Source organism: Artemia sp. Qi Xiang Cuo, chromosome 13, assembly GCF_049724085.1.
Source record: "Artemia sp. Qi Xiang Cuo chromosome 13, ASM4972408v1, whole genome shotgun sequence".
In the NCBI taxonomy this organism is placed as follows: domain Eukaryota; kingdom Metazoa; phylum Arthropoda; class Branchiopoda; order Anostraca; family Artemiidae; genus Artemia; species Artemia sp. Qi Xiang Cuo.
Genome location: NC_142806.1, coordinates 62,048,468 through 62,074,655, shown reverse-complemented (window position 1 = coordinate 62,074,655; position 26,188 = coordinate 62,048,468). Strand labels below are relative to the sequence as shown.

Genomic DNA, 26,188 nt, shown 5'->3' with positions numbered 1-26,188 from the left:
CACAACATCTCTAGCTCAGGATCATAACAGACGATTGGTACAAAAAAGGAGTGAGTAACTTATATTTTTTCATTCAAATATTACACTGTAGTTTCTTTTCCCCAAACTGCCTAAAACAGAAAAAAAGACCTTCAAAACATTTCACAGTTCAAGCCTTATAATATGGCTAAGAAAGGTCAGATTTTGAGAGTCAAGATAATTAAGTTAAGAGGACACAAATAAAGTGCTACTATTTAAGCCTTTCAGACGCCAATCTTAAAAGGTTCACTTTTTACATTTTTGAGATTTTAACTTTCAAATCCTAGACTCAATCATAATTTTTCGCAGTCACAGGGATATGCCAAAAAATGAATGATATCGAACCTTTTATGATACCAAAAATATCAAATGAAATTTGTAACATATAATTTGAATGTGTCCAGCAATGAAACTTGTGGTGTAAGAACCGTGGGGCAAAAGGACACGGGAGATATATTTTTTAGAAGCCTATCCCACTTTAGAGCACAAAAAACCTGCCACAAGAATCTACGCAGATCCGGGCACGTAGACACAAACAGGCCGACTTTGTCTAGGAAATTTTATAGCATAGAAATTTCCGGCCGAGGTACTAGCCGCCTTCAAGCTCCTATAAAAATTTAAGTCCTGTGAACAACTAAAATGTGATCAGCCTCGGTCTGATTTTTGTGATATAAGAAACTTTGGGTTACTTGCTAAATTAGGTGACTAATTCAAGCAAAAACTGCTAGCACCAGTGAAAGTTTAGCGTTATCCAGCGGAACTGGAAAATTGCAAATATGCAAAAAATTGTAATTAATGGTCTAGGTTTATTTGATACAATGATATTTTCTAAAAAATAAGCAAATAGATTTGTTATTCAACCGATTTTTAATTATTTACTATAAATATGTAGAATTGAGTTAGTACTCAGACAATTACTAATTTTTTTCAAAAATCAAGTATAACGAATATGTCCTTTTGGCACAAGCGGCTATTTCATTGTCGAATTTCTCTTCCCTTTCTCTTTATAAAAAGAGATCTGAGGGTTGGATTCTATTGGAACTCAAAACTTAACACAGAAAGAACTTGACCAAGTGTGAATTGGATTCCAGTTGAAACAACAAGAAAATAGGAATCTCTTATCGTAAAGGAAATGTAAAAGGAAAAAAGTACTATTAATATTTTATTTAGATTTTCATAATCAATCGTACGATTTTGCTGGATAGTGCTAGATGGCAGTGCTTTCTTTGTCTCAGAGATTCGCATGAGTTTCTTCCCTTAACAGTTTCTGTTACTCTTTCCTCTGATTCGCAATGGACAAATTTAATTAAAAAATCGTCTAGAAACATATTACACAAACCACCCGTTTATGAAAAACGGATGACTAAGCGAACTGGGTGACTCACTTTAACCTGTCTGCCGAATCTCAAGTGAATCTTTTGACTTTTTGGTCACTCTCCTGATAAGATAACAGATGATATATATCTCAGGCAATAGTTCAAGACATTTTCTAGTCCTAAATGTTATATCTACTACAATAAAATCTACCACCCGTTGAGAATATCCTCCAAACTTATATATACCAAACATACCAAACAAGTAAGGAGTGACCCGGCTCAATAGTAACCGAAACTCTAAAACACGGAATTTGATACCAATAGATACATCAAAAGAATCAGATTTTAATGCTGACTTCAAATATATATAAGTTTTATCAAGTTTAGCCCTACCCATCAAAACTTACGCGCCTGAGAAAATTTGCTTTCAAAAAAGGGGGAAGCACCCCCTAAAAATTATAGAACCTTACTGAAAATCACACCATCATATTCAGCGTAACAGAGAACCCTGCTGTAGAGGTTTCAAACTTTTATCTACAAAAATGTGGAATTTTCCATTTTTTGCCAGTAGAAAGATCACAGATGCGTGTTTATTTGTTTTTTTGTTTTGTTTTGTTTTTTTTTTTCAGGGGTGATCGCATCGACCCAGTGGTCCTAGAATATCGTGGGAGGGCTCATTGGTACGGAAATTAAAAGTTCTAGTGCCCTTTTAAAGTGACAAAAAAAATGGATGGCAACTAGGCCCCCTCCAACGCTCATTTTTTTCCCAAAGTCGCCCGATCAAAATTTTGAGTCATTTTGTTCAGCATGGTCGAAAATATGATAACTATGTCTTTTAGGATGACTTAATCCCCCAAAGTCCTCGGGGGGGAGGGCTGAAAGTTATGAACCTTACCCAATGCTAACATATAGTATTGGTTATTGGGAAGTATACAGACATTTTCAGGGGAGATTTTTTCTGGTGGTGGGGGGGGGGGGTCAGGGGTTATGTGGGAGGATTTTTCCATGAAGGAAGTTTTCATGGGGGAAGGGACATTGCTATGAAGGGGACGCCGGATTTCCCAGCATTATTTTAAAAAAAAAATCAGAAATTAAGTAAAAAAAAACAAGTTTTTCCACTGATAGTAAGCAGCAACATCAAAACTTAAAACGAACAGAAAACATTCCGTATATGATTGGGTTCACTCCCTAGTCAATACCTCACTCTTTAAGCCAAATATTTTTTAGTACTTTCATAAGAGCTATTTATTCTAATTAACGGCCTTTGTGATTAAGCGGTAATTTTTTAAGAATTGGAACAAAATTCGAAATTTCGCTTAAAGAGCAAAGTATTGACTTATTAAAAATATATGAATAGTATTGAAGTTCGTTACGTAAGTTAATTCGTAATTTACGTATATTTATTAATAATAAAAATGTTCGTAAATAAAATTAAGCAAGTTTCGAGAAAGCAATTGAACCAAATAATAGTAAAACTAATATGCAATTTTTTTTTAATTATTCATGTACGGTGAGCCAAAATCAAAACCTGCATCAATTCAAAAACGTTCAAAAATTAAATAAAAAAAAACAAGTTTTTTTAACTGAAAGTAAGGAACGACTTTAAAACTTAAAACGAACAGAAATTATTCCGTATATGAAAGGGGCTGTCCCCTCCTCAACGCCTCGCTCTTTACGCTAAAGTTAGGCTGTTTCTCACAACTCTATTTTTTAAAACAATAAAAAACTTTAGCGTAAAGAGCGAGGCGTTGAGGAGGGGATAGCCCCTTTCATATACGGAATAAATTCTGTTCGTTTTAAGTTTTAACGTCGTTCCTTACTTTCAGTTAAAAACACTTGTTTTTTTTATTTAATTAGTTTACTAAAATCCAGGCCATAAATAATTTTGTTTCCTATTGTTCGCTTTATTAACTTAGTCAAATGGACTTCTGAACAACCCAAATACTTCTCTGAATGGGTTGGAAGTATCAAAAACGTCTCTAGAAAATCTGTTTTCGTTTTATAAAACTTTGCTGGTTTTTTTTTTGTTTTTTTTTATTCGCGGCATATTGTGTTTTGTGCATTTCACAACAGGAGTGAGGGCTAACTTCAGTTGATACGAAGCATTTTCGTTTTTGTTTTTTTTTTTTCAATTTTATTACAGCATAAAAAAACTGTCCAAAGGATTAGAATTTGAAAACTACTTATGTGGACGTCATTTTTAAAATTCTACTCATGCAAGAATCCATTTCGAGGCAGAGGCATTTCACAGCCGAATTTTAAGAAAAAACAGCCGAATTTTAAGAAAAATAGAAGAAGAATAGAACAAATTATGGGGTTTCTGTGAGGGGTCGGCCCTCGGCATTTTGCCTTTCTGCCTGCGATATATACTTACTTAATGGGAAAATTGACAATGGTAGGATTCTTTTCTATGAAGAAGGTGTTCTTTGTGAATCTCTGAAAGAAAGAAATAGGAGTATAATAAGACGAATTATAACATTAAACATACTCACTGATTTTCTAAATGCATGCTAGACACACTTTCTAGGGGACGCTTTGATTTCCTAAGCACATTTTCAAAACATGCGCTAAAAATATGTTTAGACTAGCTGAATAATATTCATTGATTTGCAAAACACATTCTCTAAACAAACGTTTTGATAGCTAAACATATGTTAAATCAATGCTTTGGTTTATTAAGCCCATTCTTAAGATATGCTAAACACATTCTAAACACTTGAACACTTTCTAAACACTTGAACACTTATTTTGTGTAGCTAAACAAATGCTAAATACATGCTTTGATCCACTGAACGCTTTCCGTAGCACATGTTTACATTAGCGTAACATATGCTAAATACTTTAATTTGCGAAACAAGGACTTTGGTTTGATTTAAGCTCAAGATGGTTGCAGTAATAAAAGACAAGCCAGGTACTTCCCACTTAGAAACAAGGCCGTACCCAGATGGGAGGAGGGTGGGGGGGTTAGGGGGGTTTGATCCCCTCCCGAAATGTTTTTTTGACTCGTAAAAACGTAACAGAATGGATATAAACAAAGTTTGTATGCGTTTTTTTATGTTTTTTGTGTAGACCCCCCCCCCCCGAAAAAGAATCTTTGAGTAAAACCCACTCCGAAAAAAACCTGGGTACGGCTTCGCTTAGAGAAGATACAATATTGAATTAAAAGAAAATAAGTGAATAAATAAAATTAAGTAAAGAATGAAGAAAAAAAATTATGAAAAGACAGAGGTCAGCACCGATCGCCATGGAGCTGTTAAAACTGAAATAGCGGCTAAAGAAAGAAAGTAGAAATAGAGATAAAAAAAAATCAAGAACAGTCTATATCTCATACAAGCTTTGATTTTTATCAGGGTTTTTCATTTAAAATTTTGACGTTTGAGACCACGCAACAATGAAAAAGGAAATTCACATATGTTTCACGTAGAGAAAGCTAATTCAGATAATATATTGTCTTAGAGAATAAAATACAACCAAATGAATTTAAAACTAGGCTCAATAAGAGCAGTATGGGAACGAATCATACACTTGCCTTATCTTTTATTGAGCCTTTCAGATGCCAACTGACAAACAGAGTGAGCGATAGCTAATGGAGGAAGAAAGGGAGAGATAGAAACGAAGAAAAAAAGGAAAGCGAGAAAAAAAAATAGTGGGATGGAGGGGAAAAGGGAAAGAGAGGGTAGAAAAACTAGAAAGGGAGTGAAAAAAGGAGCGGCAAAAATTAAAGAGGCAGAGAGAAGAAGAGATAGAGAGAGCGAAAGGGGAGGGATATAGATGGATCAAGAAAAAATAAAGGAAAAGAGAAAAAAATAAAGAGAGGGGAGAGAGACAAAACCGAGATATAAAGAGAGATACACAAAGAAAGAGGGAGAAAGAGAGAGAGCGACCAGCACGAAAAAACAAAAAAAAATCGGTTAAAACTAACGGTAGAAAATAAGAAATATCAAAAGTGAACTTAGTCAGATTGGCTTTCCTTAAACTATTAAATTTGATTTTTAGCTTTCCATTTTAGATTTTTAGATCTCCATTTGATTTTAGGATCTCCATATGCAGCTATGCGGTTCTTGTTTTTTTTTTCTTTTTTTTTTAGTTGCTGTGTCTCTCAGCACGAAAACACGAAAAAATCATATTTACTGGAAGCAATATTTTAGTAGGAAATCGTTTAGAAATAGGAAAATTAGTAAAACCAGATTTTCAATTCCGATGAAAAAGGTTTCCGTTTGAAATTATACAGCTTTTGATAGTAGCGGGCGCCAATTAAAAATAGATAAAACATCTGAAAAAGTAAAAAAAAATATTGCACCAAATAGCCTAAGAAAATGTAGGTTCCCTTAGATTGCGCAGTTGTCTTTTGGAACCAGCAGGTTGTAAAATGTTTGAATTTGACAGCTAAAAAACGGTGTTAAATTTAACTAATTAGTTGGCCATTTGCCCAACTGTCCGGTTGTTGGATCTCTAAATACTACTATTAATGGATGTGAAATCGAACCTACCTGCATTACAAGTATTAAGTAAGGAGGGAGTCTTGTAATTTCAAATCGTTTCATAATATTTTCTTTGTAAGTCTTGTATTCCTTTTCATTAACTCCGTTGAATTTTGACAGAAGGGCATATAATGAAACCTGAAAAGGATCAACAACTAATTGAGAATATAAACAGGCACTAATTCTCAATGGTGAGCCTAGTTAAGTATTCATTTTTAACCCAGCCTCGAATTAGGTCCTTCCAAGACGCAAAACTTTTTGTTAATTTTCTATATATATACATGGAAATACATGGAAGATTACTTTTTTGGCTTCAAATGAGGAGGAAGTTAAATTCAATCAGAATGAGTGATAACAGCTACCTCCTTATTACCTCCTTATCTCCTTATTTATTGATCTCAGTTAGGCAGAAAAGGAGAAGGATCTTTGGACCATGCCCCTAAGATTTTCATAGTTTTCTTGTAGTTTTAAAAGTTCACCTATCTTACTTTATATTATGTGTAAGCATCCATTATCGGTTTTCAGTTGGTGTTTGGTTTTCAGTTGCTCAGTCAGTTGGTTTTTCGGTTTTCAGTTGGTCAGTCAATTTGTTTTCGGATGCTCACAAAGAGTGTGCGTTTTTTTTTTGTTTTTTTTTATGTCTGCAAGGCAGCCTCATTGAAAAATGATTAATCTTATAGGTAGTGTGGTATACTTTGTTTTGTGGTATGCATCGAGAATAATAATTGAACTTCCAGAAAAGTTTTTTTCTTTGGGGGTGGGAGGAAAATATTTTCTCTGGTCCTCACAAAAGAGTCTACACTATGTTTTTTTCACATTTATGTCTGTTTTAGGACCCCTTGACTAGTTTTAAAGTATTGCATAGAACATAGTTATAAAATACTATAAAACTATATTCAACAAAGTTCCATCTTTTACTAATTTAGAATTTTATTGGTCAAAGAAGCAAAAAGAACTTTTTGCGAGGGATTCCATTCAGAGTAATGGATTTCTTCCAAAAATACATACAATGTCTTTCTTTCTACAATATTTATTAGATCTTCGCTAGGGCATCACAAAGTTTTATGATGCTGACTTCCAGCTATATTTTCTGTTTGGACAAAATCAAAATCAAATTTGAGAAACAAAAAAGGAACTGACATAGAGAGCAATGAACTATGAAACCGACAACTAGCAGGATTTGTATAGTAGAAAAACTAAAATAGCAGACACAAGTAGAAAATAGTATAAAAAAATAAAAATGAAATAATACTAGTAGAAATGTAGAAACAGTAGAAAGCCTTAAACAGTAATAGAAAATAGTAGAAAAAGCAGAAAGTATATAGTAGCGGTAGAAAATTGGAAATAGTAGAAAAGCTTAATTAGTAGACAGATTGAGCAGAAAATAGTAGAATGGTAGAAAAGCTTCGTAATTTGCCAAACAACCCACAAAGGAAATAGACAAAAATTAGACAACCCACAAAGGACAGCCAAACAACCCACAAATGAAATAGACAAAAATTAGACAACCCACAAAGGACAGCCAAACAACCCACAAAGGAAATAGACAAAAAATCAGACAACCCAAAAAGGACAGCCAAACAACCCACAAAGGAAATAGACAAAAAATTAGACAACCCACAAAGGACAGCCAAACACCCCACACAGGAAATAGACAAAAATCAGACAACCCAAAAAGGACAGCCAAACAACCCACAAAGGAAATAGATAAAAATTATACAACCCACAAAGGACAGCCAAACAACCCACAAAGGAAATAGACAAAAATCAGACAACCCAAAAAGGACAGCCAAACAACCCACAAAGGAAATAGATAAAAATTAGACAACCCACAAAGGACAGCCAAACAACCCACAAAAAAATAGAAAAAAATTCCAAGCAAAAGTCTCTTCATCAGGATTTTTTTTTGGGGGGGGGGGATAATCATGCTCCTGGAAGAATGCAAATATGATACCGAAACCAATTTCAATACAAATATATGGAACCTAATATAAAGAATGTGAATTATTATTATGGCTATCATGTCTATGGACGTCGGACTAAATCGAACAGGCTTGTTGTCTGTAATTATTAGCCTTAAGTAACCTTGACCTGTAGCCATTGTTCATTTCTAAAGCAGAATTTACTTTAAAACATTTTAGGAGTATATATAAGAACATGTTGAAATAACCTTGTCATCAAACTGACAATTTATTCCTATGGAAAAACTTTTCCATGGCAGACTTCTAAAATATTTCAAATTGCGTACAGCTCAGGATTGCAATAATATGCTGCAGCACATTTAAGAAATTTATTATCCGCTCATCCGTCTTTTCGTTCAATTGTAGAGTTTTTGTATTTGTGTGGTTTAGTGGTTTTTTTCTTTCTTTTTTTTCTTTGTACTCCGCTTTTCTCTATATTTATTAGCGATTTACAAATAAATTACTATTATAATTACTGTAATTATATAATTTTTATCACTTAAATAATTTTATTGCTATATTTTTTACTTATATATTTACTTATATATCATTTTATTACTATATTATTATAACAAGTCTATAATCTTATTACTTTTTATTATATTTTTATTACTATAATTAGAATATTGTAACTTCATTACTGATCACATATGAAACAACCATGAAAAGCTATAAGTACAATATTTTTAGCCTTAACTATAATCAATTAATTTTTAAATTATTTGTGAAACAATTTTCTCGACATTCTTTTTATAACATTAAGCATGAATCGATAGTTATATGACTCTCACCCTGGTTTTAATTCCCCGACTTTTTACATCCCTATGAACCCTTAAGTTATGACGCTTTTCTACATTCTCCAATTCCACAGACTGTAAGTATAAGTCGACAGCCGGTTTGCATAGGTTATAATACCCATACACGGATGAAGGGGGAGGAATGGAATGCCCCCAAAGACACTTTTACTTCTTTCACAATCCCCACGATGACAAAAATACTGCAAAATTTATGCGCTCCAATTATTTCAATATTTTTTTTTTTTTTTTTTTATTACCCTAAATTCTACCTGGTTACAACCACAACTTGATTACAACTAAATACACTGTAATTTAAATACACTAATATAACTAAAATAGTAAATAACTAAATACACTGTTATTAAATAGAACCTAATTACAATTAAATTAAACCTAAATTTGATTACCCTAAATTCAACCCTCTTCAAAAACCCAACCTGGATAATTAATTACGCTGACATGTTTTATAGCAAAAAAGTATACTATTTGAGCTGTTCTTTTGCATTCAGAAAGTAATTGAATATGAAAGAACTGAACGTGACACAAGTAGCATAGTATAACGCAAACAATTCCATAGTTCGTTACTACCTGAATCATTTCAAGACTACCTAATGCAGATTCCATTTGTTTTTATTTTGCAATTTTTCCATTTTAGTTCCCCTTCTTCTTATTTCTTCTTCCACTTCCTCATCCCACGACCTTCTTGCTTTTGTTCCCCTTCGTTTTTCTTTTTGCATTAACTACAAATACGCCTTAGGCGATAGGCTTGCAACTTAACTCAATAAAAAAGCCCAGCAGCTCAAGCGTCCATGTGACGCCCTGTACGCCAGCAATGGCTGTGGAGGATTTTTTTTTAGCTCTCTCGCTCTTTTTCTTTCTCTCCACCTCTCCTTCTCTCTATCTCTATCCCTATCTTTCTTTTTTCCCTCTTTCTTTTTCTCTATTTCTCTTTCTCCCTATCTCTGTTTTTTCTCTCCTCTTCTCTTTCTTTTTCTCCCTGTCTCTCTCTATCTCTCTTTCTTTATTTATCTCTTTATCTATTCTCTTTCTTTATTTTTTTTATTTTATTTTTTCTTTTTGTTTTCAAAAACGCCTTGTTTTATACATTACTTAAGCAATATTTGCGATTGCTTCTTTCTAATCTATATATTTCGCTAATAAAGATTTACATTTTCCTCTTTGAATACTGAGCCGTCTAGCCAAGTGGTTATAAATAAAAGTTCAAATAGGGATAAAATCCTTTAATAGACAGTGATAATGATAACAGTGATAGAAATTCACAAAATACCAGATATTTCGGTCACATATACAGTGACCGTCATCAGTAGTAACCAAGTGGTCCTAATCAAGTGGACGGCTCAAGTGGACGGCTCAGACCTGAAACCCTGGTCTCGTAGGTTATTTGGTTTAGAACGGGGATCAATAGTATGACTCGGTAAGCTCAGCCAGAGTCAACCCAGCTCTAAATGGGACCTAGAAAAATCTCGGGGAAAAACACAGGATAAACACACAGAGACATACACACACATAAACAGAAAAACACACACAGACAAACACTAACGTCCCGTCATGTCTTGTCTTTTCTTGGCTTTATTGTCTTTCTTTATTTTTTTTATTGTCTTGTCCTGTCTTTGTGTGTTTGTGTATGTGTGTGTGTGTTTGTGTGTGTCACACGTTAGAACATCAAAACACAGGAAGCGTCGGATAATTTGCCTCAGCTACATATTGGACTCCCGGCCGAAGCCAGTGAATCAGAAGATCGATACCTGCCCGCTGGTTATTGATCAGCATGCGAATTTGGAATTTTATATTTTCTTCGTTCGTTCCTTGACTGTATTCAATGGTCCTTCTAGAGGAATCAGATCTAGTTAGGAGTTGAATGATTAAACATGGACGCAATTATTCAACATATGGTGACGCGTTGGAACATCTCAATTTGAAATTCCTGTATAATCGCAGTCAAGATTTGATGTAATAAACTAGACTAAATGTTAGAACTCTAACTCATCGTGAACTATCACCCGACCTTCAAATCCCCTATCCCCCCCCCGGGATACGCCATTGGTTCAAGGGTACCTGGTTTTACTATTCTTTAAAGCATAGAAACAATGCGATTTTAAAGGCGAATTTTTACCCTTTTTAAGTTTTGAGTCTTTGAATATGGTTTTGATTGTAAGACTACGCAGTCACCTGTGGAATGATGTTCTCTTTCATTTCATCTTTAAAGAGGGGTGCCGGTGGAAGATCAGCCGACAAAAACAGAAACGGCGAATCTTCAACATTTTCTTGATATTCTTCAGTTTCTAATAAGCTTCGTTTTTCTTCATCTTTGAGGTCAATGGGCGGTATTTTTCTTGAATAAATTTTCATGCCACCTAAGAAGGTTTTGTAGATGATGCTTGAATCTCGTCTCTTTGTCCCGTTTAAGGAAATGTGCAATGCATTCAAAAACCAAGACATAAAGTTGACAGGGTTGCCTAAAAATAATGAAGAAAATAAACAATTTGTAGCAATGATGAAGCCAAGATTTATATGTATTAGCTTCATCTAGATTGTCCAAAATAGCAAAGAGTATAGCAAGCTTATCAGATAAAAAACCCCACGTGTTCATCTTTAAAAGAAATAAAAATAAGCAGTACTATCTAGGACTACAGTATACAATTATAAAGTTCGAAAATAAACAACTATGTACAAAGGACGCAAATGAATAATGCTAAATGAAATAAAATATGTACAACAAATATGAAATCTTTTTCTATACTCTTAGCTCACATTGGGCCGAAAAAAAAAACCACTTTTTCCAAAAGAAAAAAATATATTCGCGTTCATTTTTACCCAAAAAAAAATCAATAAAAACTAGTTTTGACAAAATAATCTGCCGACTTCCACAATACACCCATTTAGATATAAATAAACGAATTACCTTAATTTATTTTATTTTGTGAAGAATCCATTAAATATTTAGTTTTCTTTTATTTAAATTTAATTAAAATCTAAACAAATAAATATCTTTAACAATAATAATATAAATTTAATCTAGATTTGTCTAAATTTAACAAACTGCTAGTAGTAAGGGGGGGTACCCTTATTTGGGACAATTTAGTTTATTACACATAATTTCTGGTTTTGTTTCGGTGTCGTTTTTCTTGTTCGTATTCACTTTGCTCGTCTTAGACATCTTACATTTTAGACAAATGTATACGTATGTATCTCGAGGCTGTTAAAGTCGTATACAAAACAAATACAAATCAGCATAATAAATAAGCGATACAAATAAATAATAACTCCTATTTTTGAGCCAAATAAACCCTTTAAAATAAAATATTGCCACTATATATCTAGGAGTCGTTGATTTAAGGAACCCCAGTAGCAGCTCATCATTTCCACCACTAAACAAATCTCCCATTAGATTCGCCAAATCATTGCACCTAAAATAACACATAGTGGGCAAATCTGTAATATATTTGGAAAATTAAGATCCCACAAATTGTTAGTGGTAGACAATTAGCTAGTACCTGAAGCAAATTTCTAATTTATATATATATATATATATATATATATATATATATATATATATATATATATATATATATATATATATATATATATATATATATATATATATATATATATATATATATATATATATATATATATATATATATATATATATATATATATATATATATATATATATATATATATATATATATTTAATCGGTAAATTTAAATTGAAATAAAATTCTTCACCAAAACTCTCTTTAACACTTCTATAAAAAAAATTAACTATATAAGCTAATATAAATATTTCTATAATTAGGAAGCAGATTTGAACACAAACTCCCCCCCCCCTCCTCTACCTGGGAAGATCAAATTTATATACAAATACACAGTTTTGACTATGGGATCGCTAAAATCTACCCTGAAACCAAAATTAATTTTTAAAAAATAGCCCTAATAATGATTAGAATTAGTGGAACTGAATTCAAATTATCTTTTAGCTTTTTATAGCCTTTATCACACAAAAGCTTTCGATGCGACGAAGCTGAGGAAGTAACAAATCATTTTCCGTATATGTGCTTTCTTCTGTTTTCTATATATAAGCTAATTTCTGTTTGTTTTAACCTTAAAGTTTACTCTTTACCATTAATCGAAAAGCTGTGATGTATTAATTTAACTTAAATCGTGGCTGCACATAAAAAGCAAGATACAGAATACTACTACTACTACTAACAACTCACCGCACCACCAAGCCGCCCAAGGCCAACACAGCGAGGCACACTCCTCCCCCATCCCAATCTAGTCAAAGCCTCCCTCTTTACACCCTCCCGGGATGTTCCCTCAAAGTTACAAATATATAAGTAAACTACTTCCCACTAAATATACAAATACTTGGACACTATTCAAATATTTCGCTTACTAATAGAAATTAGAGATATATTTCTTTTACTTTCTATTCTAACATAACTGATGTTAAATAAAAGACAAATATTTGTGCCCAGTCCTAATACTTTGACTCCCTGTCATTATATTTTGATACATATTGAATGCCCACTTCTGTGACTTAAGAGTTTCAGGCAGGGTCGTATCCAGGATTTTATTCGGGAGGGGAGGGAGGGGGGGGGGGTTAAAGTTAAAAAATTTAAAAACGTATCAAAAATTTGTTTATATTTGTTTTTGTCACGTTTTTACGAGTCAGACAAACATTACGGAGGGGCTTCAAACCCCCTACCGCCCCCCTCCGGGATACGACTTGTGTTTCAGGCCTCCATTACCTAAATTATTCAATATTTTATCTTCATTTTAAGTATAGATAATATTACCTAAATTATAGAGTTAGGGTGAAGAGCGTGGATGCCCAGCCTGCGGGGCGCACTTTGGCCGTCCTGAAATTTTTGTGCGGCCCGCTAGTCATTTTCACTTGAAATTTTTACCAATTTTCTGAAATTTTTACTCATTTTTGCTCGTTTTTCTTGAAATTTAATAACTTTTGTAGCCCATTGAATTGTAAGAAGTGACCACATACCAAGTGAATTACATCAAATGACCATAATACTTTTTTAGGTAAGGAAGGTAATTTTAGGCCTTCATTACAGGCCTTAATTACCGAAACAGGCCTTCATTACCGAAACAGGCCTCATTAATGAAACAGGCCTTCATTACCGAAACAGGCCTCATTAATGAAACAGGCCTTCATTACCGAAACAGGCCTTAATGAAACAGGCCTTCATTACCGAAACAGGCCTCATTAATGAAACAGGCCTTCATTACCGAAACAGGCCTCATTAATGAAACAGGCCTTCATTACGGAAACAGGCCTCATTAATGAAACAGGCCTTCATTACCTAAATTTTTCGGTATTTTATCCAGATTTTAAGTATAGATATTATAACCAAAATTATAGAGTTAGATTATAGAGCATAGATGCCCAACCTACGTCCTGCGGGCCACTCCTGTGGCCCTTCTGAGATTTTTATGTGGCCCCCTTGTCATTTTCCCTTGAAATTTTCACCAATTTTTCTGAAAATTTCAGTCAATTTTAGCCATTTTCTTGGAAATTAATAGGTTCTGTGGCCCCTTGAATTATATTAAGTGACAATCCAGCCCACTAAAATAAAAGATTGCACAACCCTGGTACAGAGTATAGTTAAATATAGAGCTTAATTGCCTAAATATTTCGGTATTTGATCCTGACTTTAATTATAGATAATCATTTGCGTGAGAGAATAAGCCTAAGACAGTGCAAAATTCAGAGTCACAGTGGTTTCGCAGAGCCATATTGTAACCCAGGAATGTAAAATAGTCAATGATGGGTCAGCTGAAAACTTTCCACCAACGAGAAACAAGTTTTCATTCCTAAGACTTCGGGTTAGCCAATGAATTGGGAATACAGTTAGATATTTATACTAATTACAAAAAAAAAGTTTTCTTTTTTGAACTTTAAAAAAATTCAAGATTTTTAAAACTTTAAAAATGGTCCTTTCTTTGAACTTAAAAAAAAAAATTAAACGAGATTCACTTTAAGTTCTAAGCCGTTACGTTCTAAACGGAGTTCAGTGGCATGACTCTGTAAGCACAATCAGTCAAACCAGCATTATAGAAGTACCTGGAGAAAATCTAGGGAAGGTAAACAGGAAGGGCGGGCGATAGCAAAGGATGGCTGACCCCACCCCTCATTTCACTCCTGGCTGAAGGACATGAAACGGTGATCGGCACCGCCGGTAAGGACGTAGAGTCTAATACCGTTTCTTTTTTCTGTAAATTTCCTAACTGGATGAACTTTGCCGATTTTTAACATCCCTGTATCACCATCCAGCTTACAGTTTACCGTTTTCGTTTCTTGCCGTAGTTCTTAAAACAGTCTATACTAAAGTCTATAATGTCTATAAAAGTCTACAAGTCTATAAAGTCTAATCTATATTAAAGTAAAATATTTTATCATATAGTCTAAAGTGGTTATGACAACAATCAAATGTATGAACTCTCATCAACATATTTTATAATAAATTCCAATAGTAGCTGATTTAGTTTTTACTCTGATTGTGAACTATTTTCTATCATTAACATTAGTTTATTTTGGGCAGCTTTTTGGGGTATTTTCTTGGATTGCTGAAGATATGTCTTCACCCACTCTTTTTTTTTCTGTGATATGACCCTCTGGCTTTATGCTATTCTAATGAAAAAATGGTACTGGTGCATTATACGGTCACCGCGAAGAAGTCAGGTTTGGTTGATGCTAATGAAATAAAATAGAATAGGATGAATATATAATAGTTTAGAAACAAATTTGGGCTATATATTTGCACATTAGGGGGGTGGGGGATAAAGCATAGCATATATTAAATATGTAACCTAACCTAACATACCTTTTTCCCCCCTAACCCCCAAAAAGCAATCGGTTAAATATTGTAACTCATTGAGAAACACCCCATTGCAATCATTTATCTTTAGCGGTCTCTTGCAAATAGCCCGTTTGACGGGTTTCGTGACTGGTTTTCTTGATACAGTTTATAGCAGTGGGTCCGCATAATGCACCAGTACCGAAAAAATCTTGTTTGCACGTCTTTATTGGCTGTTCTTTGCCAAAATATGGAACCTACACAAAAATTTGATTTCATGGTTCCTTAAGAGCAGTCTAGTAAAGAACGAACTCTAACGCACAGTGACCTAAAATTTAAAACTCGAACAAAAAACTGTCAGATGAGTAAGAATCGCCAGTCAAATTTGATTCAGGAATGGTAATTATTAAAGTTTAGCCTCAGTCTTGACTGAGATTTCGTTGTGCAAACACAGTATTTTAGATATTATCTTATTAATAAAGTTTCAACTTGTATGATTTCCCTACGGACATTTATTGAAACTTAATTCATAAACGGATTATTTTTATTTACTCGCTATTGACGTTTTTGCTACTTGAATACAAATTCCCTTGGGATTTAGTGATCTAATACGTGCAAAGATTTAGAGACCTTAGAATAATGTTTTTCAACCTTTTTCATGACACGATTCCTCTAGGATCAAACAATATTTCGCGACCCCTGACTCTTTTTGGTCGTGTCCATACAGAAATTTTAGGCGTTTGCATTATTAGCATTCAGATATAGATATTTAATTAAGCTTGTAAAACATATTATTTCAAATCAAATACGTGGCCATTTAATAACTAAGAAACAAATGCAAACATGTTTGTATCGTTAGGGGCAAGACTCCTAGCGCCACCTGTTGGTAACACTCGAAACTAGTACCCTCTCCACTGTCCGTGGGAACAGCCCACAAGTTTCGTGACCTTTCAGATGCATCGAGATGATTCTCGCTAGAATGCGCTAGCCTATAAATAGAGCGGATGACCGTGACCACGGTAGTTGAGCGCCAGACCGCTAAGCTAATGGAATAGGAAGGAAGACCGCAATAAGTGGAAACGATTAGGAAGTGAAATTACGGTGTTATGTACGGACTGTGTGTAAGGTGCCTTGGAGTTGGAGTAGCAGTAATTTGTGAGCGCGAGACCCGCACGGTCGAGTCGTCTGCTGTTGAGTTTGAAGAGCGCAAATCGTTTATTTTATACGTATTTATATATTATACGTATTTACATAACCAGAGCCCTCAAGGTCTAGCAGGTAGTGGAATAAAGAAAAACGTCTTAATGACGAAAATAATTTGAAATTCAGGTTTAGTGTGATTGAGAACTAACCATAAAGCGTAATTTGCCTTGCAATTCTGACAAGAGAAAGCATGAAGCCATCGAAGTTTGTATGCCACCTAAACACAAAACATCCTAATGAAAAAAATAAACCCAGGGAATTTTTTGAGCGAAAAATTAAAAGCTGTTGGACATCAAAAAATTGCTATATGACAAATAACCAACCCAAATGCTCGCTAGTTATCGAGTAGCTTATCGTGTGGCTAAAGCAGGAAAATCGCGCAGTATTGCCGAAAACTTGATTTTACCAGCGGCTTTAGATGTAGCAGAGGTTATGTTTGGCAGGCAAGAGGTCGAAAAGCTCAAAAGTATACCTCTCTCTGACAATACCATTCAACACAAGATAGTCAATATGGCAACTGACGTTCGTGATGAAGCCATAGACAAAATAAAGAAAAGTTCAATTTGTTTAATCAACGGATATTACGGGCTGTGCTTAGTTGCTTTTGTGTGCTTTGAATTCAATGAAATTTTGATTAAAGAAATACTATTTTGCAATACACTTCCCAAAAATATTACAGGTCAGCGTTTGCATGACCTGTTCCTTGAAACTACGCAAGATATGAATACCGTTTGGGCACAAAATGCATTTCTATTTGTAGACTGGATGTAGACTTAAATTGCTAGAATGGAAGAACGGATTCCAAACGCTTGTTCGATGCATTTCTTTCTCTATCGTCAAGCTCTTGCAGCCAAAACCATACCACAAAAATAAAGTCCAGTTCTAAATATCATTATTAACATTGTAAATTCTATTAAAGAAAGAGTGTTGCAGACTCGATTGTTTCGAATCGTTTGTGATTATATAGGGGCATCCAACCGTAATTTGCTTTACCATACAAGATCAGGTCAAAGGTCATTTGCGTTACCATACAGAGGTTACCACAAGGCAAAGTACTGATCAGTTATGCAAATTCGCGCTGAATTATTAGTATACTTACAGCAAGCCAAGTCACATTACCAGGGGCGTCCTGAGGCTCATTTTATTGGGGGGAGGGGGGATCTTCGTAAATTTTACAGAATCACTACGGTAACTGATGTATGCCGAATTTTCTGCAGAAATCAAGAATTTTGCTAAATTTCGGCCGATTTTGCAAAATTTCAGCCGAAATTTTCGGCTTCGGCGAAAATTTTACCGAATGCCAAAAAAGTTCGGGGGACTACACGTCCCCCCCCTCAGAACGCCCCTGTACATTACTCCTAGTTCACTTCTGACCCGAAATTCCTTTTGAATTGGCTTTCCTTTCTGACATATTTGAGGATTTAAATAACTTGAATAAAAGTCCTCCAGGGTGGAATGAAAATCTCATTACGGCAAAAGACAAACTTCAAAAAATTGAAAATTAAAAATAAAAAAAAAATTGAATTGTGGTCATCATCTATAAATCGAAAGAACTTTTGATTCATTTTCGTCGGCACAAACTTTCATAGAAGAAATCAGAAGCGACATAAACATCAACGCATATATATTTGGTATAAAAATTGTGTTAGATAATTTGAATAAAGAATTGTGTTATTACTTCTCACTGCAAGAGATATCGGATAACACTGGGCAAAAATGGATCTTAAATCCCTTTTTAAATACAGCTATAAATGAGGCAAATTTAGCAACTAAGCTCAGAGAGAATCTGCAGGAATTATCTACCGATGGGATGTTGCACTTTGGAATCCAAGTCTGAAAATTTTAATATCCTTGGGTTAAAAAAAACAACAGAATATCCGGAATTAACAACAAAGGCTTTGAAATGTTCAATTTCATTTTCTACTTTCCACCGAAGGAAAAAGCTACGTTCCAAGAAGGTATTGCGAAGCACAAAAATCAGGGAGCAAAAAATGTACCTCTGTTGATGCAATGCAACCAAAGACAGCTATATCCAGTCCCGCTTATGCACTTGAAGCTCATGCCGCCCGTTTTAAAGCAGCTGACGCATCTCCTCAATTCTACCAGCCCCTCCTCTTGAAACCCTTGAGAAGCTGGCAAAGAGCCAACATTAACCAGTATTCCGCCAATCCGTCCAGTCCAAACAGCCAACAGGTTCGGAATTTCAGAGAGATCAAAGATCAGCATACCCTTCAAACCATATTTCCCGAGCTTCCCAACATAGAACCGATTCAATGGGCTGGCACACAAATTCATCTATCCCTAATCATTCCCAAAAATACAACCCTCAAATGTCCAGTCACTTATGAACAAAATCGAAGACCGAACTATGCATGAAAAATGACCTTGCTGATATTGCTTGTACCTGTGAATCGTGGTCCTCGACTGAGGAGTTAGTTGCATTTGTTGGATATAATGCATATTTTAAACACGTGGTGGTAGCGTTAGGATTACTTATCGATCGACAATTATCCTATATTCCAATATTCAATAAAAATCAGAATTCTCAATTTCAACAATAAACCAAATAAACACGGTTTGGAAGTCCTATAGTTATGGTGCAGGTTTAAGAAGCTACCTAAGGAAGTGGCATCACTGGTGATATGTGTTTTTTACTATCAACCACGTAGTCCTTATCGTTGAAAGCCTGTGACTTACTTACATCATTTCACTGACGATATACGACCCTTGTACCGTAACGTCGGCATCATAATGTATGGCGACTTTAATTATTTGGATCCCAAATGGTGAAGTAATTCTCTGTTGCTTAAACAGGTTGTCAATGTACTAAGAAGAGGCAACCGCATGTTGCATATCATTTTTAGCAACTGTCCCGAACATTACAATACCCCAACTACACTACATCCATTAGGTATGAGTTACCACCTGCATGTTGTTTGGATACCCAATCACTTTTTTCCAATCTAACGAAAAACCATGGATTACAAGACCTGAGGAAGAATTCAAAAGACTAAGAAGTGGAACTGTGTATAAATTAAGATGTTCGCGTAAACGGTATTGTTCTAAAATAATATGTGAGATATACAAATCGAACCCAAAAAAGTTTAATGATACAGTTCAGAACATTATTGGTAAAAAAAAAGTGACCAAAGTTGAAGTGAGAGATGATGATAGTAAATCATTGTTAACTAGCGAAGCTAATAATTTTTTCGCATCGATTTGCAGGATTCATCCGCGACTAACAACCTTACCACTTAATGACTCGGTTTCCAATAATCCTATCCTAGAGATTAGTTCAGTAGCTAAAAGGTTGAAGGCACTTGATTCTCGTAAATCTAATTACCCAAATGAGATGCCGATCAAATTAATTATTGAGTGTGCTGATCTTTTATGTACTCCTTTAACAAACTTTTTTAACCATTGTTTTATTAATGGTGTTTTTCCTAGTATTTTTGAACAGGTATATGCTGCTCCAATTCCCAAGTGTAAGGATCCCAAAGGTATTACTGATTTGAGGTCGATTTCGAAAACACCGGCTCTTTCGAAAGTGTTTGAAAGTTTTATTTCGAATGTTTATTTGAGAACATAAATGATAAGATAGATTCCCTACAACTCGGATTTAGAGCCGGGTATAGTACTATTCATTATTTGGTTGCTATGTTGGAAACCATCCTTAAACACTTAGAAAAAGATGGGACATATGTTAATGCATTATTTGCTGATAAAATTAAGGCTTTTGACAGTCTTGACCATAATTTGGTTGTGGAAGAAGCTGAGGCTGTGGGTGCCCGTGATGTAAGTATGTTTGTAAGTTTTCCGTCTGGATTTTAGATATTTTTTGCGGTTCACCAAAAAGGACTAAATTAGGCTCACTTTCATATCCTCATTGTTTTTAACCGTTTAACAACAATCCATGAGCGTTTAAAAATTGCTGATGACTTAACTGCCTTAGCACTGCGACTAAGCCATCCAATTACCAAACAGTCTGACTTAACGAGAATTTTAAATGATTTAAAAGCTGAATTACGATAGGTAAAACTGATGGTCAGTGAGACTAAGAGATCTCCTATGACTTTTTCCTTCCTAAAGGTTGAAATATTAAAATATTTAATTTTTTTTCAATGAAATGTTTTTGAAATATTTAATTAGTTTACTAAAAATTACAAAATAAACTATGTTGAGAGCCACTCTTCCCATATTTCCCTGCTGCCAACAAAGAAAACAGTTAAAATAGTTGGAATAATTTTGGACGAAGATTTAAAATGGAACTCGCACGTTGACTATCTGACTAAAAAAGGTGCCTCGCTTTTACTTTCTTTTTCTCACCTCAATAGAGTTGATATCCCAACTGATATCCCATCTGTATACCACAATTATGTTGAATTTCTCTTAAATATGCATGTCTAGCTTGGCATCCGGGGCTGACGAAAGATCAATCAGATATAGTTGAATTAGTACAAAAAAGAGCTGTGAACAATATACTTGAACACAACTACTCAGCATATGATAATGAACTGAAACAATTCAACACAGCATAAATATATATACGAACAGTAGTGAAAAGTTTCTTCAAAAATGACACAGATCATAGCGCACTGAATGGGAAGTTCCCAGTACGTCAGAGTAATAGTTTCAGTTGCGACTTGGCATTCAATCAGATCATTCCTGTCATAATGCACAAAACGTTTCTCATTGCGCGTGCGCAAAGAGGCGGAGTCATGAAGAGAGGTCTAGATTGAAGTGTTTCAAAAATCTTAATGGAGAGCATAGGACATTTCTCTACTGTTTGTATATATATTTATGCTGTGCACTTCAACTTGGATTCACTTGATAGTCGTAGACATGATCTGACACATCAATTTGGACTAACTTGTTAAAACTGATCGCTTTACCCGACCTTGAGAGCCCCCCTAGTGAAGGACCAGTCACTAGACTCTGATAAATAAAATAATTGTCCACAGTTAATGACTTACCCAGCCTCTAGTAGCGAGAGATATTGCAAATCATTTGTCCCTTATTTTACTCGGTATTTTAATAATATTACCTGAATGAATATTTAATGTTTGATGCAGTTTATTCTAGGTATTTGCCTGAGAGTGTTTCTGAACTTATGTTGGGCATTACTCACTTTAATACGTGCATAGCGTACCTTTTATAAAGTATTTTATATCCATTTATTGATGTAATCTGAATAATACACGGTCACTATTATAATCATAAACCACATGACCTGACTCTTGACACATAAATTGTTATGACTCATGTTAATCACTTGACCTTGAAGCAGCACCTGCTACTTTAAATTTTTGATATTGCTTGGGGGGGGGGTTTCTTGATCCTTGTTTTGTTTTGTCTTTTTTTTAAACATTGACATGCTTATGTTAGCTCCAGCTATTGGAGTAAATAAATATATTCTATTCACTAGGACGACTTAAAATTTCTCAAGAAATTAGTTTTGTCATTTGAAAAGCCAAAAACTTTTTTTTTCTTCAAAACCTATGTTCTTTTAAGAAGCCTATTCCTCTTTAGAAGCCTGCTTGAACAAATTCTGAGTATAATACTACTACTACTCATGTAAGCTCAAAGAGTTAAAATTTTTCAAGAAATTAATTTTTTCATTTGAAAAAACCAAAAACTCTATTTCCTTCAAAACCTATGTTCTTTTAAGAATCCTATTCCTCCTTAGAAGCCTGCTTGAATATATTCTGAGTAGAATACTACTACTACTCATGTTAGCTCCAAGAGTTAAAATTTCTCAAGAAAGTATTTTTGTCAAGTATTTTTGAAAGTTTGTCCAAAGGATGGGGGTTCCATTCCTGGTGTGGCCGGTTATTTGGTTTGGGACGAGGACCAGTGGCGGGACTATGTAAGCCTAGCCAGAGTCAAGCCAGCTCTAAATGTGTGCCGGAAGAAACCTGGGCAAGGTAAGCAGGAAGGGTGTTCGAAAGCAGGAAGGGTGTTCCCAAACCCCCCATTGCACTTCCTGGCTAAAGGGCCTTGGAACGGAGACTAGCACCGCCGGTTTGAACTTTAAGGGTCTAGTGCCGTATAATTTATCCTCCCTCTGTATCATGCCATTGCAATGACTACTGTCATTACTGTAGCATCCAGCATCTACGACAAAATTAAACGGATATTCGTAAACACACAAACAAATGCAAAGCAAAATTATAACCATGATCCGCTAAATTCTTTACAAAAAACGCTAATTTTTATAAAAACGCTAAATTTTAAAAACACTAATTTTTATAGAAACGCTAAGGAACAACAATGGCATAGTTATATAGGGGAAGGATGACAGCTGTCCCTCGGCTACGCCGAGGGACAGCTGTCCTCAGTTCGGTGTCCCCTCAGAGGGGCACCGAACTGAGTTTTTTTTTTCTTATATTATGGTGGGGGCACGAAACCGACATTGTCTTCGGGAGCTGAAAGCCCTTGTTACGTGTTTGGCGAGAAAATCCAAATAGAAAACGTGAATTTAATAATTACTAAATTCAACATTCTGAATATTGTAAATAATGACCCTTTAAATTACCTTGCTGAGTAATTTGAAATTTCTTGTCACTGCAGAGAACGACAGACTGAAGCATTTCGTGGGGTGAGACATGGTTCTTAAAATTTCTAGGATTCCATAATTTCCTCATTAGCTCTCCAAATCTATGAACCAACTGAAAGGCGATATCACCGGGTGGACGCTTTATATCTTTATAGTTTTCTTCACGGAGGAAGTAGTTTCGAATAGGTCTTACGGTTGTCAATGCCTAGGAATAGAATTTTACAAAAATTATTTGTTTTCCCAGAATAAGTGTTCTCTTAACGGTTCAATTTTAAAATTAAATTACTCGGAAATCAAATTTATTTAGAAAGTTTACGAACTTAGTCTATAGATATTAACCTCGAGGCAGATGCTAACTTTGAGCTCAAATATGGATTAATACCCAAAAATCACAGAATTTCGACCATTTGACAAACACCTTTATAAATCATGCTGACTAAATAAGCGAGAGAAAAAAAATATTGAATAGATACATATTGTAATGCACTCACATATTCATTTTGAAGCACTCAAGCTAATACAGAGAAAATATTGTAAGCAATTGTCCCGAAACCTTTTACACTTCAAATTCTTATACAATTTGGAAAGTAGTTTTATAGGATTTTAGGGTTACTGATATCTAAAAAAAAAAGTTAACATTTTTCAAAAGAAGTAACTTTTTTTTAATTGGAAATAGTGCGGTTATGGTTTGTTTTCTCAAACACTTGTTTTCTCTTAATTAGATGTACCTGTAAAATTGAGTAATTCAGAAGCCATAAAGAATTTATCTCTAGAAAATTTCTTAACATAAAGAAATAAAAACGAGCAAAAATGGGTTTCTTTATAGGCCAAATGAAAGTACTGAAAAAAACACAACAAAGCGAATATTTCGAGAGGATAAACGCCTCTCTTCTTCAGCGCGAAACGAAATAATGTATCCAAAAACAAACGCGGAAAGTCAATCTGAAAAGAACCAGTAAACAAAAGAAAAAAAACAAAAACTTAAAAGATGAATAAAATTCAATAAAAGTCAAAAATTAAAAAAAATTAAAATCAAATACTAACAACAATAAAAGCGAGTTATTCGCCAATATCCGCGATTTGCACAAAATCCAAATTAAATGCTTTATGGTTCTTTATATATATATATATATATATATATATATATATATATATATATATATATATATATATATATATATATAACCATAAAGCATTTAATTTGGATTTTATGCAAATCGCGGATATTGGCGAATAACTCGCTTTTATTGTTGTTAGTATTTGGTTTTAATTTTTTTTTTGGTTTTAATATATATATATATATATATATATATATATATATATATATATATATATATATATATATATATATATATATATATATATATATATATATATATATATATATATATATATATATATATATATATATATATATATATATATATATATATATATATATATATATATATATATATATATATATATATATATATATATATATAAGAAACATGCTTACCTGTAAGATGACGTTACAATAATCATTTGCTTTGATATTGTTGAGGCCCACAATTCCTGGTCGATACGTAGCACCGCCAATTGCGCGTGATATTGTATCATTTTTATCCAAGTTCTCAATGTATTCTTTCGAGAATGTTGGATTAATTAAATACTTGATATCTTCCAATGGTGCATCTAAAATTTAAATGGGCCCCGAGTTATTATGGAGGATTTTAAAACAGTGTTGTATCCTTAAGTCGAGTCAGGCAAAAGACAATGTCAAACACACCCCTTTGCGCATCACTTCTACCCAAGTTTTTAACGTATTCTTTGGAAAACGTTGGGTAGACCAAGCACCCGATATTATTTTAAAAGGGCGTCTACCGAAAAGAAGTCTGAGACATTCTAGGCTACCAAAATAACGTCCAGAAACGTCCAAACTTAATCCAAAAGTGGTGATCATGTATAATGTCAGTTTTAATGGTCGAAATACGCCTTTGGGCTGTACATTCCGACATTATCTACTAGATTATTCATTCTCCAGTTTAACGCAACCATTGTCACCATTATCAGTGGTTACATCCTTGGGTAGGATAGGTAAAATTCTTGGTATAAAAAAAATCATAGTTACCGGCTCGTTTATTTATCAGCCCAAATTTATCAACTGTTAAATGTAGCGTCAGTATTTCCAGGATTTTTATTTTTGGTTGCTGGATACTAGCACTTTCTAATTAGAAACTGGAAACTATAATAAATTACAACATAAATTGAGGAAATGTCAAAATTTTGTAGGGACAACATTCTATGTTATCCTTTGAACTTGGGTGCATATTGACAATATTGTTATTGTTATTTGTTATTGTTATTGTTATTATTGTTTGTTAGCGCTCCAAATTACAAATTAGAAGGATCGTAGATTATTAGAAGAACATTTTCATAGCTCAGAATTATAACTATTTGCAATGAATGAATAATTGGAATATCATTTCAAACTTAATGAGGAACATCAAGAAGAAAATTGAAGAATGTATTAATGACGCCATTAAAGAATTTCAGTGCAATATCCAGAGCAGTAAGGGGTGGGGGGTAAATACTTATACTTAAAACCCCAATTATTAACCTGCAATATTTGATGAGTGGTGAATTTACCACGAAATATGGCCATGAATTTTGGCGGCTTAATACAGATTCGGCAGCGCTTTTTGACCATAATAATGACTTCATTAAGGTTAATTGATTACCATTAAGGTCAATATTTTTGTTATTTTAACGAGTAAAATCACAAATTATAACCATAAATAACCATAAATATTTTAGATAACCATATATAACCATAAATAACCATATATAACCATAAATATTTTAGAGGAATATTTTCATAACTCGCAATTTATTTTCAATAGCTGCAAACTTTGGAAGAACACTTTATGAAAAATATTGGGAAGAAAAATTAAACGATATATTAAGGACATCATTAAAGAATGATGATTTACTATGATTATTTACTAGCTATATTTACTGACTGTTGAATTTGTCCA

General features: G+C 34.0%; 1 protein-coding gene across 1 annotated transcript in view; it reads right to left on the bottom strand.

Moving 5' to 3' along the window:
- Usp39 (ubiquitin specific protease 39) overlaps positions 1-26,188 on the bottom strand; it is a 64,930-nt gene that overhangs the window by 12,640 nt on the left and 26,102 nt on the right. Inside the window, exons 4-8 of the mRNA XM_089099543.1 lie at positions 24,670-24,845; positions 23,151-23,376; positions 10,764-11,050; positions 5,825-5,953; positions 3,709-3,770 (exon numbers count right to left, since the gene is read on the bottom strand). Coding sequence (XP_088955669.1) covers positions 3,709-3,770; positions 5,825-5,953; positions 10,764-11,050; positions 23,151-23,376; positions 24,670-24,845 — 880 coding nt within the window. The remainder of the gene's footprint in view (positions 1-3,708; positions 3,771-5,824; positions 5,954-10,763; positions 11,051-23,150; positions 23,377-24,669; positions 24,846-26,188) is intronic.